This window comes from Vicia villosa, linkage group LG1 (assembly GCF_029867415.1).
Source record: "Vicia villosa cultivar HV-30 ecotype Madison, WI linkage group LG1, Vvil1.0, whole genome shotgun sequence".
Classification (NCBI taxonomy): domain Eukaryota; kingdom Viridiplantae; phylum Streptophyta; class Magnoliopsida; order Fabales; family Fabaceae; genus Vicia; species Vicia villosa.
Window position 1 is genome coordinate 30,403,595 of NC_081180.1, and position 20,885 is coordinate 30,424,479.

The 20,885-nt window shown below is 32.0% G+C and overlaps 1 protein-coding gene across 1 annotated transcript; it reads left to right on the plus strand.

Moving 5' to 3' along the window:
- Positions 1-14,636: 14,636 nt before the first annotated feature.
- On the plus strand, positions 14,637-19,120 carry LOC131603709 (uncharacterized). Its single transcript, XM_058876128.1, has 9 exons — positions 14,637-14,745; positions 14,826-14,983; positions 15,325-15,503; positions 15,579-15,860; positions 15,943-16,001; positions 16,101-16,137; positions 16,221-16,292; positions 18,268-18,574; positions 18,733-19,120. Exons 1-9 carry the CDS (start codon positions 14,655-14,657, stop codon positions 19,072-19,074), a joined length of 1,527 nt encoding a protein of 508 aa, XP_058732111.1. The 5' UTR covers positions 14,637-14,654; the 3' UTR covers positions 19,075-19,120.
- Positions 19,121-20,885: the final 1,765 nt, after the last annotated feature.

The following is a 20,885-nucleotide window of genomic DNA, read 5'->3' on the forward strand; positions in this document are numbered from 1 at the left end:
ATTTCCAAACATACTAGATTAGTAGCTAGCATGTTTCATTGTGATGATTTTTATAAGCTATCCATATCTACCACCACCTTAAGATCCGAATACATCAGCATGCAAATAATATTAATTATTTGTTTCTTTTGAAAATTTTCTTTGCAAACTCTTCTTTTTAAGATCATAACTAAATTATGCATGGTAATGTACTTCAACCACCTGTGTGCCGATTCAATATATAATCTTTAGAATAATTAATATGATTCTAAGAAACTGTTGGATGCAATTCAAATTATGTACTAAAAAGTTATACCAAGTTAGATATTTTTTCATTTGAGGGGAAAAGGTTCTTTATATTTGACACGAGAAGCTATTCATAAGTTCCTTTAAATGTATGAGTTGTCCGTTTTATTAAAGGCATACATATATCATTTTTCTAAATCTAAATCAATTATATTCTAAACCATTCAAACATAAAAAAGTATATACCACTAGAATAAATGTTGCCTCTTCTGAAAGGAAAACTGAACATAAATATATACTATTAATCAAGTAAGTAACTTTATAAATACTTTTATTTGCGAACATTTAATCCAAACATACAACAACGAAGGGAATTATAAGACTTAGAAGAGTCTTCAATTTTATCCATATTATAACAAGTAAATGAGGACATCAATATATTTATATATAGATATATGGACGAACTTTATTGATTATTAGTAATATAGGAGTCATCCATAGTATTTGGCAATAATATATAATGCTGGACATATCCTTTCATCTCGTGGCGCACCAAAAAGCAACAAAATGTCTCCAGATCTTCTTCTGAAGCAGAGTACTGTGCCTTGGCTGCTGCCACATGTGAACTCCAGTGGCTCCTTTACTTAATTGTTGACTTACATATTAATTGTGAGAAACCACTTGTTCTATATTGTGACAACCAGAGTGCTCTTCATATTGCGGCCAAACCCATTTTTCATGAGCGTACTAAACACTTGGAGATTGATTGTTACATCGTTCGTGAAAAGTTCATGGATGGTTGATCGGAAAAATAGCAAGTGTACTATTTTGCCTCTGTAGTAATAAAGGGAAAATTCCCCGAATATCGATCTCAAGGACTGCGTGATGTTATAGAGTTAGTAGGAATTCAATTAAACAAAAAGCCTTGGGGGTTTTGGTTTTTGTGATTACGAATTAAATTGCAAATAAACTTAAAAAGGTTGATTTGGCCAAATATGAGCAACATGCCATGGTAGGTGTGTGCATTAACATGTAACAATTCTGAACCCTTGTTTCATTAACACAATTCAACTTATCAATTACCGGTTCTTAAGGGTATTTGCTCCAAAGTCCTTAGTGGGCAAACCTTTGAACATTGAAATCCTAATCCCAAAGTCCTTCGAAATTAGTGATCAAATCAAGTATTATTATAATCAAGAACAATCCGGTTACTGTAGGGTATCCCTAGTCCTAGGTGATATCTACTATAGTATAATGGTATAAAAACCCTAACAATGGAGGTCAATCCTAATTGTCAGTCATGAATCAATCCAGTTGGTCCGACGAGGAAAGCATTAAAAACATTATACCATTAAATTGAATGTAAAAGAGAAATATGTTATTGAAATTCGGAATTCAAAATCATCACAAATGTTAATCAGGGACACCCCCTAGCATTGGGGGGTTTAGCTACTCATATCATCCAAAGAAATTACAGATATATCAAATAAAGACATTACAATAGAGATGACGAACTTTGATCTTCAATGGCTTCCGCTCATGAGAGTTCTCTGTTCTTCTCCAATTGCATAGGCTTCTTCTCTCAATTCTCCAATTCTTCGTGTGGCAAAAAGATCCCTCATTCATCTTGAAAACCCTCCTAAATAGTGCAGACTCACTTAAGTTGGTTGGAAATCCCAAAAACACCCCTGCAGGCCAACCACTGAACTAAATAATAAAAATCACTGAAATCAGCGTCATCACCCAACACGGGCACCCGTGTTGGCCCCCTGTTATGTTTATTTTTATTGTTTGGTCCCAGGATGTGCAACACGGGCCGTGTTGTGCAACACGGGTACCCGTGTTGCTTCGTTGTTTTTCCTTCCTCACAAACTTTGCTTCCAGCTCTCTTCCTGACACGGCCCGTGTTGAGCAACACGACCACCCGTGTCAGGCTTCCTGAAACATGTTTTCTGAATTTCCTCGAAACTCCGAGTTTTGCACTGATTTACTCCGATTTCTCCATATGAACCTGAAAACATTAAAACATACAACCAAAGCATACAATGACGAATAAAGAAATAAAACACTCAATAACATAACTCAAAAATACTTAAAAACAACGATAAATATATGTGTGAAAACCACTGATCAAACTCCCCCAAACTTAAACCGTTGCTTGACCTCAAGCGACAACTACAAAAGTTAATGACCCTCAAAGCACACGGTGTTCATACGTGAGATATCCGTCTGTATTGATCAAGAAACAGTTGGTTCGGCATTCACATGACGTGACGAGTTTTGTTACCACATTAAACCTCAAGCTCCCGTTTCGGATACCTCTTCAACTATGCTTTGCACTTAAGTCTCTTTCCGATTTTCCTCCTCTTTCATTCGGACAATCATATTAAGGCACTGCATTTCTTATAATAATCATCACCTGCATGAGACGAGTCGAGGCTTCTTATTTTCTTTTCCTGGCACCAAACTAGCAGCATTTGCTACTTTTAATTACCGATGAAATTTTCAAACTTTGCAGTTATATATTTTCCTTTTGGACGACGTTTGGGGATCAATCTCCTTTGGGCTGAATGACCCGGTGAGGGTTACCCAACTTAGCGAGTCGATTGCCTTTTACCGCCTTTCCATCATTTGGTGCCAGCTTTATATCTCTTTTTTTTTTCTCAACCAGCCATCATGCAAGTGAATCCGAATTATGCCAGACTGTATCAATAAACTACTCTAGAAGTACTTCTCAGGAGACAAGTACTATGGTGCAAATCTACACGTTAGACTCGTATCTCTTTTAGGGAACCAAGGGTGCTTAAACAAACCTCTTGTCACATTATTCCGCACTTCCTGTCCTTAACCAATCCTCGCTTCATCTCTATATACTATTCCCGATCGCTCTTTAGGATCAACACTTCTTCAACAAAAAATTAAAATTAAAATTTGGGCAGAATTTACTTCATGGTTTCACATCATACCAATAACATAAAAATAACATAAAAATATAAAATGCAAAGAGAAGACCCTCCCCCAAACTTGAACTAAACATTGACCTCAATGTTTCAGAACGAGTTCGAGAGAGGTGACTCACAGAGGGTATTGCACTCCAATGATCACTTCCGAGCTTTCACTAGAGACGTCCTCTTTTATTTCCTGAAAATAACATAAACAAACAGAAAAATTAATTATTAAAACCGTGGGTTGCCTCCCACGAAGCGCTTCGTTTAACGTCGCATGGCTCGACGGTCCATTACCCTTTATTATGGAGGGTATTTCCTTTTCCAAACCTTGTCGCTCATCACTTCCGCAACCGAGAACTCATGAAGATGAAAAGCATGGATAACCATCCTCTTCAGTTTACTTCCCCCATTCTTCTTGACTTCCTTAGCTTTCTTAGGACTTTTGACAGCTGCATAAGTTGGTTCCAACCGAGAGGCTATGCTTGAAACTTACTCTTGGAGATTTTTAAGATTTTTGTCTTCTTTTTCACCTTCTGTCATACCAGCTTAAGTTTTCTCATTCACGCTTGCCCTATTTTTCTTAAATCCTAACATCTTCAAGGTTACTTCTTCATCAAATGATTTTAGCGTTAGTGTCCCTTTTTCAATGTCGAGGTTGCAGCAGCCTGTCAAAAAAAATGGTCTCCCAAGAAGGATAGGAGTTTCTTCGTCTTCCAGAATATCCATGATGTGGAAGTCAACAGGGAATACAAACTTATCAACTTCCACTAGTACATCTTCAGCTACTCCATAGGATTTCTTGACGGTGTGATCAGCGAACCTTAACTGTGTCTTACTTTCACTAATCTTTTCTAATTCAAGCTTTTTGAAAATGGACAAAGGCATTAAACTCACACTAGACCCAGAATCGAGGAGTACCTTTTTAAATGCTATATTCTTGATAGTGCATGGTATCGCCACTGCCCCAGGGTCTTTCCTCTTTATTGGGATCTTTCTTGCTGTTGAGACTATACCACACTTCTCCGTTGCAATTTTTGGTTCTCCTCCTAGTGATCTCTTTTTCGCCAACACCTCCTTCATAAATTTCTTATACAAAGGCATGTGCTCAAGGGCTTCAAAGAATGGTAGATTTACCTCTAACTTTTTGAACAACTTAGTAAACTTCTCAAAGTCTTTCTCTCTTGAACCCTTCTTTGTCACTCTGGAGAGGAAGGGTAGTTTTATCACCGGTTCCGCGTCTTTCTTATTTTTTTCTTCAATTGGTTTAACCGGTGGCACCACAACTTCTGGCTCTTTTGGATTCTCTCTTATTTCCAGATCCACCTCTATTACCATGGGGTCATCTATTTCCTCTTTTTCTTTTTCAGACTCTGCTACTCTCCTACTTCTTGTAGTAATAGCATTAATCTTCTCTTGGTCTTTCGGATTTTTCACAGTTGAGCTCGGAAGGGTACCTTGTGCCTGTAGAGTGAGATGCTGTGCTATCTGCCCCACTTGAACTTCCAGATTTTTAATTGAGGCTGAAGTGTTTCTGTGGTTGTTTCTTGTTTCTTCTTGGAACTGAGAACACTGCCCAGCTAATCTTTCAATTGCCACTTCCCACTCTGCCTTCTGGGTACCTTGTTGTTGTTGATCTTTCCAAGCAAAATTTGGATGATTCTTCCACCCTGGATTGTAGGTGTTAGAATACGGGTTGTTTTGCCTTAAGAATTTGATTTCTTCAATCTGCTTAGGAGTAGCAAAACAGTACACCTTTTGGTATGGGTCATTACAGATTTCACAGCTGACAGGTTGAGCTTGTTGAACTTGAGCCACCTGTTGTTTACCTATATTCATAGCCTTCAATTTCCTTTCAACTTCTGCGGCTATTGCATCTTCAACCCGAGTTTTAGAAGTCTCCAGCTTGAGATCAATGATTCCTTCCGGTTTGCTAGCACACCTGTCATACAATTCCAAATGCTCATTTGCAACTATTGCTTCAATGATTTTGATGATGCCTGAGGCTGTTGTGAAATTTGTCGATCCTCCAGCTGCTGTATCAATTAACTGTTTTGTTTTCATTCTGAGCTCATTGACAAATACTTGCATCTGTTCAGTCTTGTCCATATTGTGAGTGGGACATGCTACTAGAATTCTTTTGAATCTTTTGTATGCATCTCCTAAGGGCTCACCCTCCTTCTGCTTGAAATTCAGAATGTCATACCTCTTCCTTATAAATACCGAGGCGGGAAATTACTCATTTAAGAAAGCTTTTTCCATCTCTTCCCATGATGTAATGCTGCCCGCTGGAAGGGAATAAAACCACTCTTCTGCTTCTTCTGCCAAGGTGAATGGAAACATTCTCAGCTTCTTGGCCTCTTCTGTATGACCTTCGATTTTTAAAGTTGTACTCATGGTCAGAAACCTCTGTAGGTGCTTGTTTGCATCTTCATTAACCTTTCCGGTGAAAGGCTTTCTTTCAAGCTGAGTGATGGTGCTTGGATGCAATTGAAAATTAGGAACATTCACCGGTTGGTTGACAATAGTAAGTCTTCCTCCCGGTGTGTTTCTAGCACCATAGTCTCCGAGAAGTCTCTCTGGTGGTGGTACCTCGCCCATGATCTCTTCTTCACTTTCGGTGTCTGAACCAGAATGAACTGTAATTACTTCTTCCTCAGATTCCAGTTTAGCTTGACGAGTTTGTCTGCGCCTTGCGTGAAAAGCCCTTTCAATTTCTGCGTCAAAAAGAAATTCTGCTGAGGCCTTACCTCGCATAAACAGATTAGAAAATTATTAGAATGAGGAACAAAAATAAAATAAAAATATTTTTCTTTTTTTTTTTTAGAAAATAAAATTTTAGTCGCAGAGCAACAAAATTCTAATTGAAATAAAACTAAAAACTCTACAATTTTCGGCAGTCCCCGGCAACGGCGCCAAAAACTTGATCGGAAAAATAGCAAGTGTACTATTTTGCCTCTGTAGTAATAAAGGGAAAATTCCCCGAATATCGATCTCAAGGACTGCGTGATGTTATAGAGTTAGTAGGAATTCAATTAAACAAAAAGCCTTGGGGGTTTTGGTTTTTGTGATTACGAATTAAATTGCAAATAAACTTAAAAAGGTTGATTTGGCCAAATATGAGCAACATGCCATGGTAGGTGTGTGCATTAACATGTAACAATTCTGAACCCTTGTTTCATTAACACAATTCAACTTATCAATTACCGGTTCTTAAGGGTATTTGCTCCAAAGTCCTTAGTGGGCAAACCTTTGAACATTGAAATCCTAATCCCAAAGTCCTTCGAAATTAGTGATCAAATCAAGTATTATTATAATCAAGAACAATCCGGTTACTGTAGGGTATCCCTAGTCCTAGGTGATATCTACTATAGTATAATGGTATAAAAACCCTAACAATGGAGGTCAATCCTAATTGTCAGTCATGAATCAATCCAGTTGGTCCGACGAGGAAAGCATTAAAAACATTATACCATTAAATTGAATGTAAAAGAGAAATATGTTATTGAAATTCGGAATTCAAAATCATCACAAATGTTAATCAGGGACACCCCCTAGCATTGGGGGGTTTAGCTACTCATATCATCCAAAGAAATTACAGATATATCAAATAAAGACATTACAATAGAGATGACGAACTTTGATCTTCAATGGCTTCCGCTCATGAGAGTTCTCTGTTCTTCTCCAATTGCATAGGCTTCTTCTCTCAATTCTCCAATTCTTCGTGTGGCAAAAAGATCCCTCATTCATCTTGAAAACCCTCCTAAATAGTGCAGACTCACTTAAGTTGGTTGGAAATCCCAAAAAACACCCCTGCAGGCCAACCACTGAACTAAATAATAAAAATCACTGAAATCAGCGTCATCACCCAACACGGGCACCCGTGTTGGCCCCCTGTTATGTTTATTTTTATTGTTTGGTCCCAGGATGTGCAACACGGGCCGTGTTGTGCAACACGGGTACCCGTGTTGCTTCGCTGTTTTTCCTTCCTCACAAACTTTGCTTCCAACTCTCTTCCTGACACGGCCCGTGTTGAGCAACACGGCCACCCGTGTCAGGCTTCCTGAAACATGTTTTCTGAATTTCCTCGAAACTCCGAGTTTTGCACTGATTTACTCCGATTTCTCCATATGAACCTGAAAACATTAAAACATACAACCAAAGCATACAATGACGAATAAAGAAATAAAACACTCAATAACATAACTTAAAAATACTTAAAAACAACGATAAGTATATGTGTGAAAACCACTGATCAATGGTGTTATGAAACTTCTCCCTATTTCCTCCAAAAGTCAATTGGATGATTTTTTTACCAATTCCTTGTTGCCACAACCTTTCAACTTTATCATGTCCAATTTGAACTTGATTAACATTTATCAAGTGTCTAATTGAGGGGGCCTCTTAACTGTAATAGTAACTACCCTAACTGTTTTCAGTTATTCAGTTACTAGTATCATACTACTATACATCATCCCCATATTAGGTTAGCTTGTTACTTCCAAACTGTATATATACTACCATGTACATATGATCAAAGTATGAGGAATATTACATTTCTATTATCTACTGCACCACTTTTAGTTCATAATAAAAAGCATCGATTCAACTTAGCAAATTTAGATGTTGATGTGTCAAGTAAAATATTTAATGTTGTTGTGGTTGTTGTTATGATTTAATGTTTAACGATTCTATAGAATTTGTTTTTTTTGTTATTTATGTTGTTTTGTTATATTGTTGTTTCTTTTTTATTATTGTTAAGATTTATTATTTAACGATTCTATTAATTTTGTTTTTTAGTTCTTCTTGTTGTTTATGTGGTGAAAATTTAATGTTTAACAATTCAATTGTTGTTGCTGTTGTTGTTGTTGTGTTTAACAATTTAATATTCTATTAATTATTATTCTATGTTGTTGTTGTGTTCGAACCCTAGCATCTACATTTCAATTATTTTCAAAATAGCGCATAATACCTCTTGATTTTTCCATAAAACAGAGGGGTAATATAGATTTATTTTAAAACTTGTAATATTTGTTTACAAACTACTTTGTTTACCCTAAATATTTCATTATTTAGATTTTTCTGAAGATTTAGATTTTAGATCTTCAAATCATATAATTTTGGGGAAGATAAAATATTGGGTGCAAGATATTTTCAATTGTTTTTGTTTGCATTTTTTGTGAAATAACACTACTAGAAAATTCACTTTTAATGACCGAATTAGAGACCGAAAAAACTTAAAAATCGGTCACTAAAATGTTTAGCGACCATTACTTTTCAGTTGAAAAAGTGATAATCGCTAAGCTTTTACGACGAATTTAGTGAATGAAATTTAGACACCAAATTTGTGACCGAATTTAGTGACCGATTTTAGAGACTAGTTTTAATGTTCTTTTTCATAAAATAAAATTAAAAGTTGTGATACCGAAGAATATAAATTGTGACCTCCGTGTATTTTATTAATAACTTGCCACTGTATAACTTAACTAGTATTATTATATTTTATATTTAAACATATATAGATATAGTTTGGTATAAATATATTATATGTTAAAATGATAAAAAATTACGAAAAATTTTAAAGAGAATTAAAATCTTTAAAAAAATGGAATGGAAATAGTAACATAATAAAGAGGATTAAAACTAGAAAAAGAAAACAAAAAATATTAGTGACCGCAATTTGGCTCTCTAATTTGTATATATAAATTAAATTGTATATAACAATATTTTTTGTGACCGATTTAGTGACCACTTAAAATTGGCTGTTTAGTGACCGATTTAGCGACCTCTTAAAATTTTCTCATGAATATCAAATTTTGGTGGCTAATTCGGTCACTATAGTGACCGAAATATTTCAGACACTAAATCGGTCACTAAAAGCGAATTTTTGAGTAGTGTAAAAAAAAAGTCTTAGATAAATCCAAATAATTTTCTGCTGAAGTAAATATATAAGAACACAACCCTTAAACCCAAATAAATTTTTACTCTTGCAACCCATCATATAGATCTTTTCATGGAAAACCATAGAGTGGTGGATGTAGATAGTCTCTAATGTTACATGATACTTCACAATAGAATTTAGAATGCTCTTTTTATTATTCAAAATGCTTTTATAATGGGAGTTTTTTTATGTTTCACACATATCACTGATGACATTGTCTTGAGCATTGATAGTCATGAAATGGACGACAAATATTTGTTTAAGGACGGTGATCAATATCCAAAAAAATCACGCCAAAATTATTTTCTCAATTTTTACAAAAATCGAGGTAAAATATGTTTGACCATCGGTATTGAAAATTCTAGCAACACATGGTGAATGTCGTATCGGATGTTATGACATCCACTTCAGAACTGAATATAAAAATTTATGTAGAGAGTAAACAAAAACAGTTAAAAACACAGATGATTGTTTGCCCAGTTCGGTGTACAACACACCTACTATGGGGGCTACCAAGCCAGGGTGGAAATCCACTATAAGCAATGTTAATTCAGAGCTAAACCACCCGTTTACAACTCTTCACTTAAGACCTACCCAATGCAATTTCAATCTAGTGCTAGACCTGAGTCCCTACTCACTCCCCCTCAATCACAGCAGTGATAACAAACTGAAAATGATAACAAGCAACTTGAAGACACACTTCAAAAAAATCTTGATCTTGCTTAAAAGCTTCAATCAAGAAACACAACACTCATGCTTAAAAGTTTAGAGTGATACAAACAAATTACAACTCAAAACACCTTATTCCAATACAATCATCAAAGTGACAATTGAAGTGTGAGAATATTTGACTTTATGCATGCATGCTATGTATTATATATTATTACAAAATTTCGATAAATATGTGAATTATCACCCTTCTGTTGGTATGATGTTTTATACGACATCGCTCAAGTACTGAAGATTATAGTGCTTCTAGCAAGAGAGTAGCTGACGGAGTAGCTTATTTATTTTCGTATTTATTTTGGGTTGAGTCATACAATAGTCATGTAACACTTGGAATCATTTAAATTAATGTTTTGAGAGATACATTGTATACTCTATTTAAATTTGTGATGATGTTTTGAGGTATATGGTGAATTGGCTTTTATGCCTATTATTTCAATAAATAAATTGATCATGAGAGTTCAACATTAATTGTTGAATGTAGAATTATTCTGCTGCTACATGCTTGTATGAAAGTGTTTGAAGAGTATGAATTTTGAATAAGTGTTACTGAGCATGAAAGGTGTATGAGTGATGTTTGAATTATGTGTGATACCCTTGTTTGGGAGTAGTATAATTAATTTACTCTGATTCATACTATATTTTCTGCGGGGCTTAGAAGGGTGTTACGATACTCATTATGGAGTATCTTTATAGATGTCTATGGAATTATAATGTGTGAGTGTCTCCAAATTACAAATATAATGTTTTCTGATGACCTGATTTTGCTTTCAAGAGGAGATACAAAGTCTATTGAGATAATGATGGATGTGTTCCAAGAGTTCTCGAAGGCTACTAGGGTATATACACACACATGAAAATGTAAATTGTATTTTGATGGGGTTCAGCCACATATTAGGCAGGGAATTGTTGAAGTCACTAGTTTTAAAGAAGGATGCCTACCATTTAAATATTTGGGTGTCCTGCTGCCGAGTAGGAAGCTCACAATTAATCAATGTACACCACTAGTGTAGAAAATTATTGCGAAGATTAAACACTAGACATCAAGGTTGTTGAGTTATGCATGTAGGTGCCAACTAATACGTAGTATCTTATTTTCCATAACAAATTATTGGATGCAGGTTTTTCCCATTCCTCAAAAAGTAACGAAATAAATTGAGTCTATTTGAAGAATTTACCTTTGGAGTTGGACTGATATTGTTAGCATGAAAGCTCCCATTGACTGGTGGGCTGAACATGACATCGCTGAAGACTTGGAACAAGGCCACGATTGAGAAATTATTATGGAATATCCATATGAAGGCGGATAGGTTATGAATTCAATGGATGGACATGTATTTCTTGAAAGGATTAGATATTATTCAGTGGAAAGTGACTACTACTAGTTCATGGTTCCTGAAATAAATTGTGAAAATTAGAGAGCAAATCCAAGCCACTGACTATTGGACTAAATTTGTTCAAAACAGAAAGTACAAAACTTGTGCTATATACTAGGCTTTAATTGGTGAAAAAATCCAAGTGGAATGGAAGAAAATCTTGTACACAACTTATGCTAGGCCTCGAGCTAGGTTCACCTTATGGATGAAAGTCTTGGGAAGACTTTCTGCTAAAGATAGATTAACTAGATTTGGCATAATAATTGATAGTAAGTTTTACTCTGGTCATTGTAATGAATCTATTAATCACCTTTTCTTTGAGTATAGGAAGATTTGTAGCATATGGAACGAAATACTTGGTTGATTGCAAATAACAAGATGTCCAGTGAATTGGAATAGAGAGGTAATTTGGCTAATCAAGGAGACGAGGAAAAAAGGTGGAAAAATCAAGTACTCAAGATGGCCTTGGTAGAGACAATCTATGAAATTTGGAGAGTTAGAAATGAGAAGATATTATCTCAAAAGAATGTGGAACACAAATCCAAAAAGTTAAAGTTAGATGCAATAATTTGTATAGGAAACTAGGCGCACATGTTAGAAGTCTTATGGTTAAAAGTTGGATTCAAGGGTATGGTAGGGAGGGTAGGAAGAGGTGTGACCCATGTTAGTTTTACCGGGACCTACGGTGGACGTCACTATGTTGTCAAAAAAAGTACAGGTGTGTGTGTGTGTGTGTGTTCCCCTTGAAATGACAGAGAGACTCAGAGGCCTAAGTAGATATGTTACACGTTTGGAGTGAGGGGTAGCCCATGTCGTCGAGTAGATCTGTATAGAGGTTTTTGAGGCTCTTTTAAAGACCACGTCACGTTAGATGAGAGGTCCTGTTGTTGATCGGCGTTGCCAGGTCGCGGGCAGACGGTCGGAATGGGTATTCTAGGGTTACTCATAACGAAGTACTCTCTTAGTGGGGTTTGAGTTTGTGTGAGTAAGTAAGTTTTACTTGAGAGTTGTTTCCTATACCCTTTGGGGGTAATGTATTTATAAGAATTCTCCTTTAACTAGGATTTTGGTCCTTTGGATGTGGTCTTAACCAATCCTTTTATTGAGGAGATTATGGTCCGAATTTATTTCTGGAGTAAACAAAGACTCAATCTTACTTAACCGCTATGGGCAGACTTTATGGGCACATTGGATCCGGTTCGGGCGACCTATTTGATAGGCGATGGGCGCCTTAATCTTAGACTTTTTTCCAAATATATAGGACACTACAACTTTAAAACTATGAATTATTTTTTAATAATTATGAATTTACTATCTATCTATATAAAACAATTGCATGCTCTTCCTATTTTACCCTTTTTATTCAAAATTATTTATACCACATAAAGGAGTAATGGGTAATTAACAAATGTACAAATTAATTCACCATATCAAGCATTCTAGCAATGACAACCGACACTTTTTGCAATTTTTTTATTCAACAGAGAGAAACAATTAAAACTTTATCTTTTCCTCCTCTTTTGCATTTCACTCATTTTCAAATCTCGATCTCATTTCTTTTTCTCACATTTTCTCACTTTCATTTTAATTGTGTTCTCTATTTATTTATTATCATTAAAAAAACAAATAAATATTAACTTTTATCTCCCTTTTTATTTTAATAAAATAAAAAATTTTATTCATCTCACGGGTCACTATCAACACAATATCTATTTTATTTTAATCAACCATTGTCTTAATTTGAGAAACAAAATCCTTAATTTTAAATATTCATTTTTTTTTTCATTTTTTCATTAAGTATATCATTTCAAATTTTGCATACCTATCTAAATATATTTTATATCGCATTAAATAATTATTTATCTAACAAGTCATTATCACCACAATATCTATTTCGTTTTAATCAACAATTACCTTTATTTTAAAGAAAATATTTATTTTTAAATGTTAAATTTCCATTTTTTTCTCCATCTCACGAGTCCTTTTTGTATTTGGTTATTTAAAATAATTGAGTTTATATGATCAATGTGTCTAAATACATTTTATACAATATCAAATAAATTTACCGGTGCAGGAAGACGAGTATCTTACTACTAATTTGTTAATAACCATAAAATAACTATGTTTTTTGTTGAGATTAAATTTTGTGTTTTGAAAATTCCATATTTTTCTCTGTTCTTATTCATTTTATTAAAAAGGGGTTTAATTTTTATTTATTTAAGTTTCGAAAAATAAAAAGGGAAAGGAAAAACGGAGAAAAAAATTTAAAATGAAAGTGATAAATTAGCCCGAATTTGAAATTTGAATAAAAACATAAAAGAAATAGTGAAAAAGTTGAAGTTAAATAATGAATAAATGTGATGGAGCCATGTGTCACATTGTGGTCGATTTATAATGTGAATTATTGACTCATTATGTAATTATTGAATTGCTGATTTATTAAAAAATATATATATTTTCAATATATCTAATATGCAATTCCTTAACAATGAAGGTAATATAACTCTATTTATTTTTCTAAAAAAATATAAACACCAAAGTACCTTAAAAAGCATAAATGCAGTACGTTTGTATATGCTTTTATAAATAAAGCACAAACTTATATGGAAATGTTTAATGATAAAGTGTATAAAAATGGGTTTTCTATTTTTGAGTTTTCATTAGTGTAAAGATACAGTGAACAATCTACACATTAAATATTCCCCTATCCCTTTTTCCAATTTTAATCTAATTCTTATTTTTTGTGAATAACTTTTTTATAGTCAAAATAAAGAAAAAACTGCTTTAAAAAAATAATTCATTTAAATTGGCACCTTAAATTCAACCAAAATATATATAATATGATTTTCTTTAAAGCAAATAATATATATATATATATATATATATATATATATATATATATATATATATATATATATATATATATATATATATATATATGTATGTATGTATATATAGAGGAAGCATATCAAGAAAGAGCATATATATATATATATATATATATATATATATATATATATATATATATATATATATATATATATATATATATATATATATATATATATATATATATATATATATATATATATATATATATGATACGATATTGTTAGCAGTCACAAAAATACCATAATACCAACAAAAATAAAAAAGAAATCAACAATAAAAAACATAAAAAGCCAAACCACCGATATTAAAAAAAAAAAACATAAATCAATCTCAAACAAATAAAGCCACAAAAAAGAAGTTAAATAAAATAAAAAATTATACTCAAACATTTGGAATAAGAAAATGAAAACAAAATCAGAGGTTTTTAATGAGTAAGCTGAAACTCTTCATTTGTTGAAAATCTCACATGCAATGAATGTTATACAAAATCTAATAGATTTTTTTCATCATCTATAAAATTATACAGGACTCACACCATTATTCATCATCATGTTACATCTTACATCAAACTCTTCTTTCCTTATTTTCTTCTTCTCTCTATTTCTCTTTCTCTACTCCTTTCATTCCTTCCCTATACGAGGTTCCTTCCTTCTTTCATTTAATTTATTTCTTATTTTTATGAAATAATTTTGATCTAATTTTTATCATTCTTGTTTTTAGATGGTGTTAAAGTGGATGGTGATGAACAACTCAACCAAGGTGTTATGCAGAATTCAACTCTCAAGCTTGCTCAAATACAAACTAGTAGGAATGATTTTTTTAACCATTTTGAAGTTTACACCGGTGGTTGGAATATCAGCAATTCTGATTATATTACGGTTTCTCCCTTTCCATTTCATTCTCGTTTTTATTTGAATTTCACACTTTTATTATCTTTTTATGAATCGCCTGCAATAGTTGTCACGACAAAGATGACAAGTATATGAAACACCGACATGGACACTGAATACAACCCTGACATATCGATAATTATTTTAAAAAATAGATAAATATAAAATTATCACATGTGTCATAGTCGTGTTGATGTGAGATAGTAAATTTGTCGAACACCAAATATTCCTTTATTCAGAGATATCGGTGCTAAAGAGTGGCAGATGAATTAGATCATATCTATTTTGTTTGTTTTTTTTAACTTTAAATTGGTGTTTCTTTTTTGCAGTCGGTTCTTTCAACTGCGGTTCCCATATTCGCTGTTGCGGCAATATGGCTCGTACTCTTTGGGCTTGTTTTACAGATCACATGTTGTTGTTATTGTTGTTTTCCCAAGCAGTCCGATGGTTATTATCAACCAGATTGCATCTCCTTGATCTTCCTCATCCTATGCACCATTACAGTAATGTATGAATTTCATTCTATATCTCTCTCACTCGGCATATTTTGACTCCTTAATCACGCTTGCTCATGTTATTTCAGATGTGGATGTGTTGTTTTGTACTCTAATGAACAAGAATTCCAAGAAACAACATCAGACATAATAGATTACATTTTGAGCCAAGTTGAACTCACAGTTGAAAATTTAAAGAACGTGTCGAACTCTTTCGATTCAGCTAAGACTATTGCACATGAACTTAATTTGCCACCAGATGCTGAAATGGGTATTGATAGTGTTAAGAAGAAAATTTTGGATGCAGCGATAAATCTTTCTGACAAAAGTCATGATAATTCAGAAATATTATATCGTGTCTTGGATGGAGTGTAAGTTTTAAGGTTAATCATTTTTATTTGATTTTTCAAATTATATTTTCTTACAATCATTTTTATGATTTTTTTTTTGTAGGAAATTATCTCTTGTTCTTGTTGGATCTACTATGATTGTTGTCTCAGTAATTGGATTATGTACGTATATAATAACTTATTTTACACTTAGTTTTTTTATTGTTCTAAAGGTTTGCCAAAGTTTAATATCATTCTATTATTTTTTATTTATTTTTACAGTTACTTCAGTACTTGGATTGAAGTGTATCTTATATAGGTAAATTAATTTTTTTTTATTTTCTTGATATTCAAGTTATTGATGATTTTATGTCCAATAAAGTTTTTTTTTTTTTATTACAGTTTAGTAGTTGCTGGATGGATTATTGTTGGAGGAACATTTATACTATCCGGAGGATTTGTTTTTCTTCATAAGTAAGTTGCCGTTTTACTTTTATATTTGTAGTGCAATTTTTGTCCGGATTATTTTGGATGTAAACTTTGTCTTATTATTTTATTCTGCAAATTGGAGAAATTTTGGGAACTCTAATGTTTGGTTTCAATGAAAAAAAAAACAAAATGAGGTTTGACAAAAAAATTAAGATCCATTGGATTAAGTTATTTTTTACGAATGATTTTTTTTATATTATATCATTTTATTTTCAAGATTTATAAATAATTATTTGTAAAAAGTTATGAATAAAAAATAAGTTTAAATGGTTTTTCATTAAATATTATTTAAAATATTCTTTCTTTTTGGTATCATTATATTTTTCGGATATGAAAATTTCAAAAAAGGTGTTTAAAATTTAAATATTTTGAATTACTTTTTATAAATGATGTAATTTTGTATATATTTTAATTTTATGTAGTGTATACTCAGGGCCGGCCCAACACATCTTGAGGCCTGAGGCGAAATTTAAAAGTAAATATTTTTAATATAGTAAAAAAAATTAAAAATTAATATAATTTAGATGTTTTAAGGTGTAAAATATTAAATTATTATAATTAATTTTATTTAATATTTTATTTTAATTAATAATACAATTAACTCATTTAAACATTCTTCTCATTGGTTAATAAATAAGACATAATTGAAAAACAATTTCACGATTATAAAAGAAAATATTTAAATATAAAGTTTAAAAAAATTATTATTAATTTTTAAAATAATAAATTGAAAAATATACATCGTAGATGTTTGTTATTATTATATCTTTCAAATAGGTGTTGTTTTTATTTAATTAATATATAATATAATTTAAAAAGTTATTTTTTAAAAAAATCAATTAAGTAGAATTACATATATATGGAATAAAAATGTGAGGCCCTAGGCGGTAGCCTTGGTGGCCTACCCCTAGGGCCGGCCCTGTGTATACTTATGTTACTAAATACCAAATTAATAGTTAAATTTATAAAATAAGGGAGTTAAAAATAATTTTTTATAAACATTTTTTAACCACAAATACAAAACTCTTTTTTTAAAGTTATAATATATGGGTTTTTCTTCCTTTTCAATAGAAAACTTAATTTCATTAGAATAAATAATTAAAATAATCTACAATATTATTGTTTATATTTAGCTCAAAATAAAATAATATAAGAATTATTTATATTGTTATGTGTTAGTTGAGTTAAATGAGTGTAAATTTTAAATTTATAATTTAATTTGCCTCATTAACATTTATTTATTTATATTTATGTAGTGATAGTAAATAAATTGATATATACATATCATTAATATGTTCTTTTATCATTAAGGAAATATATGTGGGTTACGTATATGGTAAGTTTTTGTTTTTTTAAATGGCTAGATATGGTATGTAGCGTTGTGAGGATCACTTATTCGTTGTATATGAAACCGAAAAATAAATTTCATTAAGTGGAGGCCAATGTTTTCTATTTAATGAGCATCACATATTCATAGTATATGCTCAAGGGACTAAGAAAGTTTTCAATTTAATGAGGAAAAATTTAGCTACTAAGGGACTAAGATTGTTCATACATTGTGGATCTTTATGAAATCGACATGTAAAGAGATATGAATACATTTAGCTACGAAGTAAGGAAAAATTTACTCCTATCCGTATCTTTTTAAAAATGTAGTTTTTAAAAAGATTAAGTTTGTTTTTTTAAAAAAGAAAAGATTAAGTTTGTCATTAAAAAAGAGATAGCAAGACACAGTTTATTGTCGTTTTGAATGCTATTTGGGTATAATCTTGATTGCATAGATAAAAAAGTATAATATTAAAAAAATTATATATTGTGTATATGTAAAGTTAACTTTTTTTTAATAATATTTTTTATTAGCAACAAAAAACAAAAAGTTAACTATTTTTTCAATAATAATTTCATGTTTTTTTTCTTCAATTCTATTACTAAATTTTCTTACATATTCTCTACACTACAGTGTTATTGATGATACCTGTGTTGCCATGAATGAATGGTCTGAAAACCCAACAAGTCATACAGCCTTGGATGAAATTCTTCCCTGCGTCGAGAACCAAACATCTCTTGAAACCTTCTTGAAAAGCAAATCAGAAACATATATTCTTGTGAACTCAGTTAATGGTTTGATTTCCAAAGTGTTGAATGACAACACCTTCCCTAACAACAAATCCGGCCCTCTTCTTCCTCTTCTCTGCAACCCATTCAACAGTGACCTCACAGTTCGACAATGTGTCATTGGTGAAGTAGGATTTGAAAATGCCATTGAGGTAAGAACTATATTTCACAAAATTTATGAACTTCAAATCTATATAAACTACATCTATAACTTTGCAGCAGCAATACTTCTAAACAAAGACGTGTCTGGTATTTATCATGTGTCACTGATGTATTTAGGGTTTTTAATTTGGCTTCAATATTCTTGCAGGTGTGGAAGAATTATACTTGTCAAGTTTCTGGATCAGATAATCATTGCAGCACAACTGGTCGTATTACACCATTCATATACAACCAGCTTACTACTATGGTGAATGTGACCTACAGTTTATATCATTATGGGCCATTTTTGGTTGATCTAATGGACTGCACCTTTGTTCGGAAAACTTTTAAAGACATTAACAATGATTATTGTCCCAGTTTAGAAAAATGCACTAAATGGATTTATTGGGGATTATTTATGGTATCTGGAGCTGTAATGTTGTCTTTAATATTTTGGATTTCATATGAAAGACATCCCTATCATAATCATTATTACAGAAGACAGTTTTAACTTTGTGGATTATAATATATATTGAAACTAAATAAAGTTTGGTTGATGGTCGTGTACATTTTATGTTATATTATAGTCATTATTTTTTTAGTACATGCATAAATTTAGGGTGAATTCTTATTTACCCACCTCAAAAAGGTGGGTAAGGTTACCTTTAGTGTAAAATGCATTGAAAACATCAAACAATTATTCTATATGATAAATAATTAAATACATAAAAATTAAATGGTATCATCTGATTGGTGGAATGTACACTACCCATCTATTTGTGATAGGTAGAGAAGTTGTCCCCTAAATTTAGATTAGGAAAACAAGGCTTTATATGAACTCAGGGAGGACCATTAACATAAGCCATGATTTATAATGTAGTTTATTTGAATAGTGAATTTGCACAACATGATACACTCCTACGACTCTTTTTTTTTTAATCAAGATATATTAATAAATAGAACCAAAAGTTCTAACAATCGATCACAAAAAAGCGAGGCCAAGTTCCAAGCAAAGAAAATTAATCACCAAATACAACTTAGGAAAGGTAAAGCAAAGGGGCTTTGTTGAATTCATGAAAGTTGTAATTGGTCTGAGTAATTTTCCCAATGAACGACCACCGCCAAATAATCATCACTATGCCATAAAAGACCTACGACAGCGCTCTTTTTGGGCTTTAAAAGCGCTACTATAGGTTTTAGCAGTGCTTTTGGTTTAGGCAAAAGCGCTGGCGTAGGTAGGCCTAAGGCAACGCTTTTTCTTAAAAAGCGCTTTCATATATTGGCATAAAGCAGCGCTTTTTCTTAAAAAGCGCTTTCATATATAGGCCTAAGGCAGCGCTTTTTCTGAAAAAGCCCTTTCGTAGGCGTTTTTAATAAACCTATTATTTTTATAATTTCTAATATTTTGACATATCTCAAATTCTCACTAATATTTTGAGAAATACATTTATTATATTAAACAAATAAAAATTAAAAAAAATATGGCTTTTTTTTAATAATTTATTATTTGACAAAAAAAGCTCCTTTAACACCTAGATTTTCAATATTTAGTGTATTGAAACTAAACCGAATTAATTATCCATCCATCTTTATAAAGAATATATCACCATTCCTCCACACTCCAACTTCACTTAAAATTCATATATGTAAAGTACACTACTACAAACTATACCTTCAGTGATCTTATATTACCACGGTCATATATACACCGTAGTCATATCATATTTTTTACGTACATATTTTTTTATTAAGAAACATTTCATTACGCATCCTCTAAAGAACTATTGTCATATAAATTGGGTGACAAACTTCTAATCCCAACATCATCATAAGTATAACAACTAAGGTAGTTTTATTCAACCGTGGTTATAAGTTTTTTATATATCATTAAGGTTGAAGGTCGCACCCGTTGTGAATTTTTTTCCATAAAAATAAAACTAACAAGTACTTTATTTCGTTCATAACACACCGAGATGCCCTAACGAATGAGACGAAGGTGATATCAAAATCTTCACCGTTCTCTTCGAATTTCATTTCTGGATGCATAATTATCACCATCCTATTCGAATATAATTTCTGGAAGTGAAATATTCACCATCCTCTTGGAATATCAATTCCGGTGCATCACCATTCTCTCTCTGACGCTTATGAATGTTTAGGTTTTACCGCATCTGTTTATGTTCTTATAAATGTTTATTGTTCATGTTTTAGATTTTGTGACATTCACTTCCTTTATTTTTTCGTGTTGTTGCTAGTGTATTTTGGTTATATTCAAATTTGATAGCATATAACCATAAAATTAAACCTGATAGATTATTATCT